Raw genomic sequence first — 13,937 nt, 5'->3', positions numbered from 1 at the left:
GTGAAGTACTCTTTGAACTATTATATTATATAGTTTAGTCCAGTGGTTCCTGACCTGGGCTTTGGGCCCCCTCCAATATCTCTGAGGGGCTGTGAGATGATTAATGAAGTAGGAAAGAAGAAAACACACAATTTGCTTGTGTTTGTGAACATTTTTTCATGATTGCAGAGTTTTTCCATGTGGGCCTGAAAACAAAAGTCTCTTTGGTGTAACTGCTAACAGCTCATAAACATCCAACACATGACGTCTGGCCCCAACTGCGTGGTCTCTTGTAAAAAATGTAAAATCTTAAAACTAAGCCGTACTTTCAGCTGTCTAAAATGTATGTTGCTTTCCTGTTAAATATAGTGGAAGTCTTAAGTAGCACATAATAGAAATAGTCAAAGTACCCGTGCTACAAAATAGTAATCAAATAGGCTATTTGAGTAAATATACTGTTACTCCCCCCCACTGAATGCTATACAGTCCATGATCACCAGAGAGAGCACTATCTGCACTTCTGTGCAGCATCTGTGTTCACACCATTTATCTCTAACATCAGAAATGATATTCCACCAATCTGTAAGTTTGACACTGGAAGATTCCCTTCAGGTATCTGCAGCACTGGACAGTCCAAAAGCCTTTAAGTTTGAATTACAGATTCCTTACAGCCGCACAAGCTACATATTGGACTGGAAAAACACGAGGAGAAAGACCTGCAAGTGCTTGTATGTGTGTGTGTGTGTGTGTGTGTGTGTGTGTGTGTGTGTGTGTGTGTGTGTGTGTGCGTGTGTGTGTGTGTGTGTGTGTGTGTGTGTGTGTGTGTGTGTGTGTGTGTGTGTGTGTGTGTGTGAGAGAGAGAGAGAGAGAGAGAGAGAGGTGGGAAGTGTTAGGCAAAGCTGGCCGCTCAAGCTGTGCCATTCAGTGCATGAAACAGTCTTGAGAGGGAACATTTAGCGCAGACATAATGGACATTACTTCTGGCTAGTACGCTTTCATTTTACATTTCAGGACAAACATTGATTTATTCCAACATTGCGTAAAATGTGGACAATTCCGAAGCCAAATTACAGAACTGGTTTGTGCGCAGAAGGCGAGATTGCTGTGAACATTGGCGGGGTCCGAGTGGTGCTTTTCGGGGATGTTTTGAACCGCTATCCGGAGAGCAGACTGGCGGAGTTGTTGAATTGCTCCACTCAGAATTCTGAAGTTATCTCGTCTCTTTGCGATGACTTCGATCCGGGGAGAAAAGAGTTTTACTTTGACCGAGATCCCGATGTCTTCAAGTGCATCATCGATGTTTACTACTTCGATGAAATCCACATCAAACGCGGCATTTGCCCCATCTGTTTCATCAAGGAGATGGAGTTCTGGAAAATAGACCAAGGTGTTTTAGATGAATGCTGCAAAAGTTACCTAGGTGAGAAGGAGGAGGAGTTGAATGAGATTGCAAGCAAAGTAAAAGTCATTCTGGAGGATCTGGAGGTGGATCAGTGCATTACGCGCACCCAGCAGTGCCAGAGGTTCCTGTGGAAACTGATGGAGAAGCCGGGTTCCTCCCTGCCGGCGCGCATCATCGCCATCGCATCCTTTCTCTCTGTCCTGGTCTCGGCAGTGGTGATGTGCGTGGGGACCATCCCGGAGTTTCAGGTGACGGACGCCGAGGGGAAGCTGGTGGAGCATCCGACCCTGGAGATGATCGAGACCGTCTGCATGTTATGGTTTACCGCGGAGTACCTGCTGCGTCTCGCCTCCTCTCCGAACAAGCTGCACTTCGCGCTCTCCTTCATGAACGTCATAGACTTCTTGGCTATCATGCCTTTTTACGTGGTCCTGTCTCTCACCTACCTCGGCACTACATCCATGATGGAGCTGGCTAACGCTCAACAGGCTGTCCAGGCGCTCCGCATCATGCGCATCGCGCGTATTTTCAAGCTGGCGCGCCACTCCTCGGGGCTGCAAACCCTGACCTACGCGCTCAAGAGGAGTCTCAAAGAGCTGGGATTGCTCCTCATGTACATGGGCGTGGGGATCTTCGTGTTCTCAGCGCTGGCCTACACCATGGAGCAAAGCCACCCGGAGACCCTCTTCAGGAGCATCCCGCAGTCTTTCTGGTGGGCCATCATCACCATGACCACGGTGGGCTACGGAGACATCTACCCCAAAACCACGCTCGGCAAGTGCAACGCAGCCGTGAGCTTTCTGTGTGGGGTCATAGCCATCGCCTTGCCCATCCACCCCATCATAAATAACTTTGTGGTCTTCTACAATAAACAGAAAGTATTGGAGACGGCCGCGAAGCACGAAGTGGAGCTGATGGAGCTGAAGTCTGGCAGGGAGGCGCGCCGGAAAAGCAGGAATTACGATGAGACTGTGGACGCACCGACAGTTTGAACAAGTAATGACTTTCCCAAGACATTTTACTCAGACTGAATCATAAGAGCAGTGTCACTCCTGAAGTACATGTGAAAACCAAACAGCCACTTGTCCAAATCTAATGCAACAAAAAACAATAAAAAAAAAATAAAAAAAAAAATCAAAAGTTAATTTACAAAATCCAGTATGTCAGGACATTTGTGGACACACTGGGACAGCTCCATGCTCATGCTTCATACCCGTGCATAGCTCCATAGCAGAGATGCTGTCAGCTGCTCTGGTTTCTGTCGCTGCTTTGACTCTGACACCTGCTGCTTATTCCACGGTGCCGCCATAACTTCGTTATTGTGAAGGCTGTAGCTAATTAAAAGTTGTGCATGAAAAAAGACTCGTACATATGCCTACATTTGTACAAAAAGAATCATTAAAGCATCACCTCTAACCTGCTGGACACCTTAGATACTCGAGTCCAAATTTCCATAGTAATAATAATAATAATAATAATAATAATAATAATAATAATAATAATAATAAATAATAGTAATAATAAAAACTAGAATTTCGTTTAGAGGACAGTGCAAATCAAATTTAAACAAGTTATTATGTAATGTAATCAGGTTTCAATGATTTTTGTGGCAATGTATCAAATTGAGACTAGGTTATGATCAACATGGCAGATTTATAGCTTCTATCATTTTAAGGAATGCCTTCAAATGGAAAATTACATAAACTGAAATATGGCTAAAAGTGAATGTTAAATTGCAGGCCTCAGACTACAGCTGTGATTTGTCTCTTTTAATGAGATTACAGCTGATTGTGGAGGAATATTTTGCTTTAAGACAGCTGTCAAACTGATGTGCCTGTGCGTGTCTGACCCCGCTGGCCAGTGGGCACATGTGACTGTCCCAATGGGACAGACAGTGAAATGATGGTGTGAACTAACAGAAAATCAAGCTTTTAAATAATCCAAGGCCTCAAAGAACACATTTTGTGACAATTTCTCAAATACAATTTGTTCTCATTTGTTAATCTCTACTGCAGGATACATATCACCCACCCAGATATTAACCACAAGTGGCTGCTGACAGCGCCAACCACGCCTCCACAGATGTGAACAAATATTCAGTGTCAATGTTCTTGTGCATGTGTGTGTGTGTCATTTGAATTTTCCACTTATGCCAGCACCCTCACATCCACTTCAACATAGTATGAAAACCAAATATCTGTCTTTTTTGGATTTTCCTTTGGAGGATCAATAAAGGCTTATCTTAGCTTTTTTATAATACATGCCAAAAGAAGGAGGTAAACAATGGTGAATGAACTCAGATCCTTAAGTAAAACTGTTATATAGAAATACTCCATTACAATAAAGGTGTGTCTTTGAAAATGCAAGAAGAATAAGTATTCTAAGCAAAATATACTAAGTATCAACGGTGAAAGTAGTCATAGAAAAATGGGCACTGTGAATATTATACTATTCCATATTATATTACTTAATTATTCCTACTGATGCATTCATGTGTAAGCAGCATTTTACTGTTGTAGTTGATTGAAGTGGAGTTCATTTGAACTATACTGTTGGGTCATTTAATCTATACCAATGTATCATAATTTCCATCATGCTTTGTGTGTACAATGCTAACTTGTAAAGTAACCAGAAAGTGTCAAATAAATGTATTGGAGTGAGAAGTGCAATATTTCCCTCTGACGTGTGGACCAGAAATATAAAGAAGCAGGAAATTCAAATAGTCACCTACAGGTAATTCAAATTTGTACCGAAACTGAGAACGAAAACTGAAAATAATATTCAGAATGAGGTATCATGAGTGAACGTAACACCTGAACATAAGGGTATTCACTTCGTTCACATAAACACTGGCTCTTTAAGTACAGTTCTTGATTAAATGTACGTAGCTATATACCACCAGCACACTTAAATCAATTAAATAAATTCACAAAAGTGGGCCACCGTGGCTCAGGAGGGAGAGCAGGTCATCCACTGATCATGTGGTTGGTGGTTTGATCCTCATGTCTTCCTGTCCTCATGTCCCTGGACAAGACACTGAACCTCGGGTTGCACTCCAGCCACTGGGAGTGCACGAGACAGTGTATTCCTAATTGCTGGTCCCACGCCCACATAAATGAGGAGGGTTGATTCGGGAAGTGCATCTGGCATAAAAGCCTACGGCAAATCAAAATGTGGATCATCAAAATCAGGTTTCCACGCTGGATCAGTCAAGGCCCAGTTTACAGACCACATGGAAACAGACGATGTGCTGCGGCGAATCCTAGCAGGCAGCAGCTGAAAGCAGTTTGAATGCACAGGAGTGAGTCTGCCTGTGTTCAGCCCTGCACAGTGTGTTACTTCTCCAAGGTGCCACAGTCAGCGTCTCTTCCTGCAGCCATCTTGTATAGAAATAACACAAAGAGGATGACAGAAAAATGTTATTCCACCAAGACAAAGTTGTGTCATAGACCGTGCATGTGTCAGTGTTTGCTGTAGACTGCAGGTGAATACCTGTGTTGATTCAGTGTGTGTGTGTGTGTGTGTGTGTGTGTGTGTGTGTGTGTGTGTGCGCGTGTGTGTGTGTGTGTGTGTGTGTGTGTGTGTGCGTGTGTGTGTGTGTGTGTATACATATTTATCAGTCTGTCTGTCGTCTGCATGTTAACATGTAAGTTTCTGTGTTTATCCGCATCGCGTGTGATATGATCCAAGGCAGTGGTCTGTGAGAAACTGCCATCCCCAGCGGGAAAGCACTTCAAAGTAAGGCTCTACACCCACACACACCGAACATTCAAAAACACCCCCCCACCACTACCACCCCACCCGCTGCTTCTCTCTGTCTCCTTCTCACTTCTTCGTCCTGCCTCCACCTCCTCGTCCTCCGTCTCGGATGATGATCTGTCAGCTTCAGAGGCTCAGAGAGCAGCGATCAGACTCAGTGATACGCACAGATTTCGTGCTGACATATTTCGGAGGGCGTGTAGCGATGCAAAACTTTGCTCTTATAGCTTCCAATTTGAAAAGAGAAGCGCATTTCACTCTGAAGCTAAAAATAGGAGGAATAAATGATTGTTCGTCAACATTAACGGATGACAGATTTGTGTGGGGATGAAGGGAAATTGAGACATTAACTGACACTGACTTTAACCAAATATAGCGCTTCATATGTTATGCATCAGCAGCCATTACAGATGACTCAGTCTCTCTCCTTCTGTATGACACGGACGCACACAGGTTGAAATTATATGTTGCTGACCACAGTGTGCAATGACCCTTGAAAACAGAAGATGCAAACTGATCTTCACTCAGCTGCTGTATGAGCATCCATGTTACTTCTGTGGCTCTCCTACAATGTTTGATCCATGGCAACCTGTACACAAAGACGTCAAAGGCGGTAGGAGCTCCTTGTCGATGCCTGGCTTCCCCCAGTGTGCTTTGATGCTTTACAGGAGAGGTCTCCCATGATCCGTATAGTCCCAGAGTGCACGTGCGTCTGGAGGAGGATTTAATGGTAAATAGCTTTTGACTGAAGGATGGTTTACTGCTGATAATTAGTCATTTGTAATGAGCTCCCACTGGTCATACTAATGTGGTAGCGTAGGCGGGGGCAAAGGTGGGTTAGTGTTTAAGTAGCCGAAGTTTCACACTCTGCAGCTTTTTCTGCACAAGCTCTTGAGGGTTTCTTGGTAACAACATGTAATTACAGTGGAAAGCAAAAAAACATGAATATTCATTAATCCCCATGTCAGAAACTGCTTAGAAAAAAATTATAAGCTCAATTAAATTGACTCAAATGATGAAGTTTTCTAATTGGATCTGATCATGAGGACCATGCTGTGATGGTGGAGGTTTCACAGAACAAAGAACAAAGCTTCTCCAACAGCCTACCAGCGTCAATCAGAGATGGATGACTTTACCAGACATGAAAATGAGGCATCACAAAGAAAACATTACAAATCGCAGCACCAGCAGCAAACATGGCATTGAATTAATAATGCCGATCAGGTCATCGTTGTTCTCACCGATATCAATGAGATATCAATCAGGCGTTATTTAATGTACAGTTTAATTCAAATTCAGTGCAAAACCCTCAACATATCTATGAAAATGTAACAAAATGAAATATAAGAGTTTAACAAGGCATTTTTATTTTATCTCACATGTTCAGTTCTCAGTCAGGGCATTGACTGACAGGCTTAAAGGAAGTGGGTTTTATTTTTACCTCCTGGGAGTGTAGCCAGTAGTGCCAGACCATACAAACATTTGGGTGTGTAATTAAACACAAACTCAAGCTGTTGAAGACATCATGTTTCACACATGATTTCTTTATTCAGAGTTTGAGCACTTGGTTCCTGGAAATCTGAAGACACCAAAGATGGTGTACTTGCAGCGTGCTCGATGTGGCATCCACCTGTGATGTAGCTCGTCTGTGCAGTTGTGTCATTTTGCTACAACTAAAAGTTATGGATAGATAAGTTTATTGATCTGAAAATAAATGGTTTAGTCACACATGTACAAGACAAAACAAATAGGTTTAGTTTAACTCTCTTTGTGTTTCAGTTTTATGGCTTTTGGTTCATTCTGTTATTCTCTTTGAGTTTTACAGAGGTTCTGTTTTTCTTGTAAAGCACTATGTAATTGTGTTTTTAAGGACACTATATAATAATTATTATTAATAATGAGAACGTGTGTCTATAGTGTTTTTCTCTGGCAGGGTTCTGGGATGAAGTGCTTGTGTGATGAGAGAGAAAAACCCTCTGCGGACACAAGCCTTCAAGATACTGGCTCAAAATAAATGAGTCCATTTCCTAATCAGAGCACTCACATAAGAACGTAGCACTAGCAGAGTGCTATGTATGAACAGTTCTTGTGAAAATCAGGGGGCGGCGCGTAGAAACAGCTGTCACAGATAGATAACTTCATCACACAGGCAAATGTTTGCCACTCTCTCTCGGCGCTGTCCATGGTTCTGAAACAGCAGCAGCACTGACTGCTCAGTCCAAAGATAATGCCACTGAGTTGGCTCAAATATCGGCAGGGACAATTCTGTCCTCTCAAAACATCTGCAGAGACATGTCCCTGCTGTCCATATGCACACCTACACCTTTGATTTAAACTTAAAACCCAAACTGTTACAATCCAGTGACCAAATGAAAAGGCTACAAAGTAAATTGTGTATATCAAAATGACAAGTGTGCATAAGCCAAATGTAAGCACCAAATGATCACACACGGATCGGTTTTAGAGCTGGAACCGTTAGCTACGTTACATGGCACTCAGAAGACAATTCTTCAACTTGAAAAGCTGCAATAATAGTTTTGCTGGCGTATAATTTGCCTCTCAGGTTTCATTTTAGAACAAAAGACTGAGTGAATGTTGGAGCATATTTCAAAAGTTGTCACAAAGGCAGATTTAAACGCAGATTTAAACAATTAAAACAAGATAAACAGAAAGAGTTTATGGTGAGAAAGAAGCCAATGGAAGAACAGTAAAACTAAAGCTCAAGTAAAATGAGATTTTAAGGCGTATTAAAGCTGTGCCAACAAATATCTTTACACTAACAATTGAAATATGACTACAGGCAATGTGAAAGGACTCAGCAGTTCCCCTCATCTCTACGGAGCATTTCAGCATCTTTTAGTCATCAGTTGTGGTAGAAAGAATCTTTGCATATGGAGAAATGTAGTCATGGTTAAGGAACCTCAGGGGCCTCATGGACCCTCACACTTTTCTTACATTACACGCTGAGGAGGCTCAGGCTGTGTGGTACATAAGCTGAAGACCATGCAGATGCTTCTTTGTAATAAGCATGGATGAGAGCTATTCTTGGCATTAGTCACAGACACTGTGTCTACCCCTCCCTTATGGTGTGATATCTTCAAGGCTTAGGTACCGTATCAAGCTGAGTTTGTGTGTACCCATGTGTGCTCTGTAATAATATCATATCAGATATCAGATTTGTGTTGTTGAAATAAAAAAATAAATATTGTTTTCAGGACATATTGAGTGATCCATTGTTCATCAATTTGAAGACTGACCCCACAGTGCAACATTTCATCCTCATCAGCTGACCAGAAACATGACGCAAACTGAGTAATGTTGCTCTGTGTATGCTGGATGTGAAACTAGGCAACTGTTTGATCACACCTGTTGCAATGCCATCAAGTGGCAATCCAGGGTGTAACACACTGAGAGGCTGGTCACCAGGGGGTGGTCACCAGGGGTCCCACAACAACCTTTCCTTTGGGCCCCATACAGGCTCAGTCCAGCCCTGGGCTACATTGAAGTTAAAGAGTCAGCTGATCGAACCTGCACATGTTTTAGTAAGAAGCAGCTAAGCACTAATATTACATGCTCATGTATCTTTACAGCTATAGCAAGTAAAGACAACTAGTGACTGTAAGAATTCAAATATTAAAATTCTTGTCAGGCACTACAGTGTCCATGTTTTTCTGGATTCTATTTTCTGACAAGTAAAAGCACTTGAACACTGCTTGGCAGCGGACTCTTATGTCCCAGATGTCAAGCCTTCTCACCAGTATGGGAATATGCAGAGTTCTCCGTCTTTGGGCGAATAAAACTCCAAACTGTCAAAGAGTATTGTGTGATTTGAACATGGTGCCCTGTTCATTTTGCGTACCTGTGAGAAGTGGCAGTGCAGGCAGCTTATCCCTCAGCGTAAAACACCTGTCAGTCAAACCCACTGCACTCAACACAGAAGCAAACCATACATCCTCTATTTGATGTCATGTATGACATTATACTGTAGCAACACATCCCCCTCTCCATCCCCATCCCCGCTTTTCTTTCTGTCTCAAAAAAAGCACAACAAATTTCCCTCACCAGCAGTGGTCTTCTGTTGTCATGGCGCCAGTCTTTAAATAACAGACTCGCTCTCATTATTCTGCCTCAACGAAGCTTTTTGCTTTTAGACTGGACTCCCACATTGAATGTGCTCTGTGGTTCATTGTAAAAGATTTAATAGAGCAACACAGCAGGCCTTTTTTTTTTTTTTTTTTTTTTTTTTTTTAATTTTATCCACGTCAGAAGAATGAATCAGTCTAGATATTTTGAGATGTTGCTGAGTTGGACATGAAAATAGGGACGGAGTTGTTTTGCTTGAAATGTGATCAAGTCCCTATGTAATAAGATTCTGTCCACTTCACATATCAGCTTTGCAGTCAGGATAAATTACCATTTTTGCTTTTAGTCAAATTCTTATTTGTAATGATAATTACTAATTCAATTAACTCGGTGTAGTTGGTGGTGGTGACGGATTTCCAAGGGTGTGTCTACTGCATTTTACAAGCCCTTTCAGACATGGAATATGTGAATTTACTGGTCTTATTTACCTGTTGAAGTGACAGACTCTTGTCGTTCAGACATGTCTTTCATGTTCATTTTCCTCACAGTTTTATTCAGTTTTGACAGAGGACAGGATACGACTCTTGAAAAAAAAAAGGATGGGTTTAAAAGGAAGGATATGATGGAGGACTGTCCTCAGTTGCCTCACAGCCTGCGTCACTAATGGTTTTTGAAACTTATGTTTCTGTTGAAACCTTAATTAATGACCATTGTGAGCGTGTCAGACACTCGCTCCCTCAACTCACGAGCAAATCCTGTAAAAAATGTTCTCATTGGTTTCATTTATCAGCCAAGTGCTCATTAAGTTGGGTGTCTCATTTAATTCCTATTTGCTCACATGCTGTATTTAAAGCGTTTTGTTGCATATTCATGTATTAATCAATGCAGCTGGCATGGACGGAGGTTTAAAGGAAGCAGGCAGCTGGTCTGTTACTGTTGGAGCTTGTCTTTTTACACTCAAAAAAGTTACTCTGAACATGACATGACACCACGTAAATTGCCATTGTGTTAAGATATATGTCTGAAAGTGGCTTTCAGACTGATTTAGACTGACTTTAAGCCTGTGTGTGAAAAAGCACAGCCTTCTCATCTATCTGAATGAGGCCGCTCCTCCAGGGGATGCAAGGCAGAGAGCTCTGCAACAAAACAGACACAGTTAGGTTTACATTCATTGTTTCTCACCAAAACACATTGTGTGTCTTTGAGGTCTCATAAACATGGTGAATTTCAGACCTGCACATTGATGTCTCCTTCCCTTCATTTTACAGTGCGCTGCTGCTGTTCTTGACACATTAGTATCAGTGGAATAGTGTGAAACCATTGGCGGGAGTGTCTGTCACCTCTTCTGTCTGTTTGAGATTGTGCATACTGTATGCAGCTGTGTGCATGTGCACAAGATACAAACATGCAAATGGTGACCCACCCATCAAAACAATGCCCAAGAACACTACAAGCTACAAACTCCGCAGGGCGGCTTTATGTTTAAGGTAGCAAGTTTGTTAAGAAACTGGAGACCATGTTGTGACGGGATCACACCAGCAAAAGCGCAATGTGTAAGACCTGGCTGCCTGTCAAAGCCTCCTCCCAACAGACAGGGGCCAACACTGCTGCTCACTAAACTATTTGCTGTAGCCAATTTTGGCTGTAGCTGCAGATCGCTAGTCAGCTGAGTTAGCCGTGCAGCTAGTGGTCCTATTAGCTGACTGAGCCTGCCCAGAGCAACAGGGGATTGTTTGTGTTTACACTGAGGACAACTGAACTGGGCTCAGCAGCCTCCCACCACACAGGACCAAAGGAGGAAGTGGAAAGTTTGATTTGCTTTCTGTCAAATTTGAAAGTTTTGCAATCAGTTAACTTGGTAATTAAGAAAAACTTGAATTCAGAAGCTGAAATTAGTGCAAGAACGTTTTGTTTCTTTCCGTTTTGTGAGTACGGTTTGTTTATTTATTGGACTAAAAAAGCAAGGAGGGCTTGTGAACCGCAGCAAACTTGCAGCTTTTGTAGTCAGCATGCTACAGTAACTTCAGTAGATTTCTCTGCAACAGCGTACACAGACGTCTTTGATATGATGTAATAACTGTTACTTTGTCACATTCTGGCTGATAATGTCAGTTCACTTTTTAAATGTTTTCAACTAAAATTCTGAGCACATCTGACACATTGCACCTTTAAAATCACTTTTTTGCAGGGTGTGCTTTGTTATTCAGGCTCTTATATCAGTCAGTATCTGGTGTCAAAAACAGCTCTCACATTGGTGCCACCAGGGACAACAGCTCAATGTGATTTCAAGGTAACAGCGAGAGACTCAGCCATGATGCTTTACTCGTAAAGTAAACAGCAAATGTCCAACTTGATGTATGTACACTGGTACAGTGCACTTCTTTTACTGCGATCTTTCTCTTTCTGACTCTGACACTGAATCCCTTGCGCAGCACTCAGGGTGATTTTTGCTTCACTGTTTCGAAGAAATGCTTCGGTTTCGGTCTCGACCGGGAAGTGAGAGACGGAAACACTTCATGAATAGAGTGCAAAACAGTTCAGTATCCATACTTTAACAGTCCCTTTGACGGCTAAATTATTGATCTTTCAAATTAATCTGTAAAAGCAGCAGGATGGTGACCTTTCAGACATCCGTTTTTTTTTTTTTTAGTCTCCCGGTCTGATGCGTTGTGAGCACTCAGCCTTACCGGCTCAATGATTACTTTGCACTCCTCCTCAGGCCCTGCTCGCTCACAGCTGGTCACTCTGTCTCGTTTTTAGGGCAGCTCGCCTCTTTCACAGAATGGGTTTTCAAGTGCAGACGCTGGAGACTCTTTATGTCTCACTCTTTTAGTTTAGCAAAGTCCTTCTTGGTCAATAATGCATGTTCCTCCCGTAAAGGCCACTGCTGGCAGGGGATGAAGAGTTTGTCCTGTTTGACGTGTTGTGTGAACATGAACGGACCTATGTGTAGATCATAATGTACAGAACACATAAAAGAAGGTGTGACTTCTAAACTAAATGAACTTAGTGGAAGTGATGTGACCACAGCTTGCAATTGTGAAATAACGCATCAATATATTTTAAATATTTTACAGACATACTGAGCTGCTGGTGTCTGCATGAAATTAAGGGCCCTTTTACACTTAACTTGTTTGGTTCAGACCTTTCAGTTTGATCCAAAGCAGAATTAAAAGAGCTGAACCTTGGTCTGAGGTAAAGAGGTGGCCTCGGCGTGGATCAAACAGACTTTCAGACAGATCATAGCAAGTTAGGACAGGCTTTCATCAGAACTGGAAAACGGAAAAATGAGTCGCGGTAGCAAATGCAGAGAGGAGGAGAGCAAGACTTTTATTGAAATATGGTCTGACAATTCAACTGGAAAAAATGGCGATATTTTCCAGGTATTTTTGGCGAGGATGAGTCAGAAAGAACGAGGACATTTATTTGGTGAATTCAAACTAGAGCTCTGCATTTGAAGTTGCCATATTACTGTTATTATGCTGTCAATGAAATGAAATGAATCTCCTCATTTATTTCTCTCCATTAATTCAAACAGCGATTGACGTGCCACGAGTTGTATTGACAATGCGCTGACGTCAGATGTGAGCCAATCTACAAACCCGTCAATGTCACGGACAGGAAGACGCAGCCCTGCGCAGGTGATGACGACAGGATGGAGGTATGTCGAATGACTAACTGCAATGTGAAATTAAAACTAGCTGCATCAAATGTACACAAGGGAACATAACCACAAACCTTGGTTTAGACGTTCAGGTGTGGAAGCAGCCTAAATGTCAATCTTTTAGCTGTAACTACCTTAACACAAGTTAGCAATCAAGCTAAGTTGAGCTGCTTTAGTCATGTTTCATAACTCATATCTGTAGTGATGTTATTTCTTTTGTAGTTTTAGGGAAATGATGGATGAGGATGAACTCTTATGAACATTTACATAAGCCTCAACTGTACATTGTGTTCCATGCTTTTAGTAAATGCTAGCATGCTAAACTAAGATGATGAACATGGCAAATACTACAGCTATTAAACATCAGCATGTTAGAAGTGTCACTGAGCACTTGCACATACTGTTTTATGATATTTTTTACCTCTTAAATCTGTGCACCTTCATCCCAATCTCAATCTCAGATCCTATCAGAACATCACGTGTGAGCTCAATGTCCTCCTGTGCGTCATCTCCATGCATCTTGTCTTGAATTACCTGCTGCCGGACAGAGGATCCATATTCTGATATGCATCTTCAGTGTCACATATAGGATGCAGTCAGTGTCCCTGCTTCATAACCTGTCACAATTATCCATCTTATTATTTGGGTCGTATAATTTAATCAATGATATAAAGATTTTATAGAAAGAAAATAATTGCACTTGATTCATAAAATTGATAGTTGAGCAGCCATTAAGCTGGGGGTTGCAATGCATCACTCAGTGCCGACACACTCAAACAGGCCTACCAGACCTGCTCAGGTATTCATATGATCAGTCTGACAGATATGAATGCATCTCGTTAAGATCATGAGAGATATCCAGAATCTCCTCATCCATCCATGACCCTGAAGTGCTACCTGCCACACCTTCAGCTGCGTTAGGCTGAAAATTGTTAAAATTTCTTTATTGTTACTATAGAAATTAACTTTCTATTGGACACATCCTGACGGTGTCCGGATGGTGTGCATTCGTTAGTTTTCAGACTGACAAAATCAGATGGTACCAGACCG

At 42.0% G+C, this 13,937-nt stretch overlaps 1 protein-coding gene across 1 annotated transcript; it reads left to right on the top strand.

The window, feature by feature from the left end:
• Window positions 1-928: 928 nt before the first annotated feature.
• On the top strand, window positions 929-2,474 carry kcnf1b (potassium voltage-gated channel, subfamily F, member 1b). The gene has a single exon (XM_070979531.1). The coding sequence runs from the start codon at window positions 1,024-1,026 to the stop codon at window positions 2,371-2,373; it is 1,350 nt and encodes a 449-aa protein (XP_070835632.1). The 5' UTR covers window positions 929-1,023; the 3' UTR covers window positions 2,374-2,474.
• The last annotated feature ends 11,463 nt before the right edge of the window (window positions 2,475-13,937 follow it).

This window comes from Chaetodon trifascialis, chromosome 14 (genome assembly GCF_039877785.1).
Source record: "Chaetodon trifascialis isolate fChaTrf1 chromosome 14, fChaTrf1.hap1, whole genome shotgun sequence".
NCBI lineage: Eukaryota > Metazoa > Chordata > Actinopteri > Chaetodontiformes > Chaetodontidae > Chaetodon > Chaetodon trifascialis.
Note: the sequence above shows the minus strand (reverse complement) of the source record. Positions and strands in the feature narration are given on the sequence as shown.

Excerpts from the sequence above, each read along its gene's own strand:
- kcnf1b (XM_070979531.1), top strand. The coding sequence starts at position 1,024 with ATGTGGACAATTCCGAAGCCAAATTACAGAACTGGTTTGTGCGCAGAA.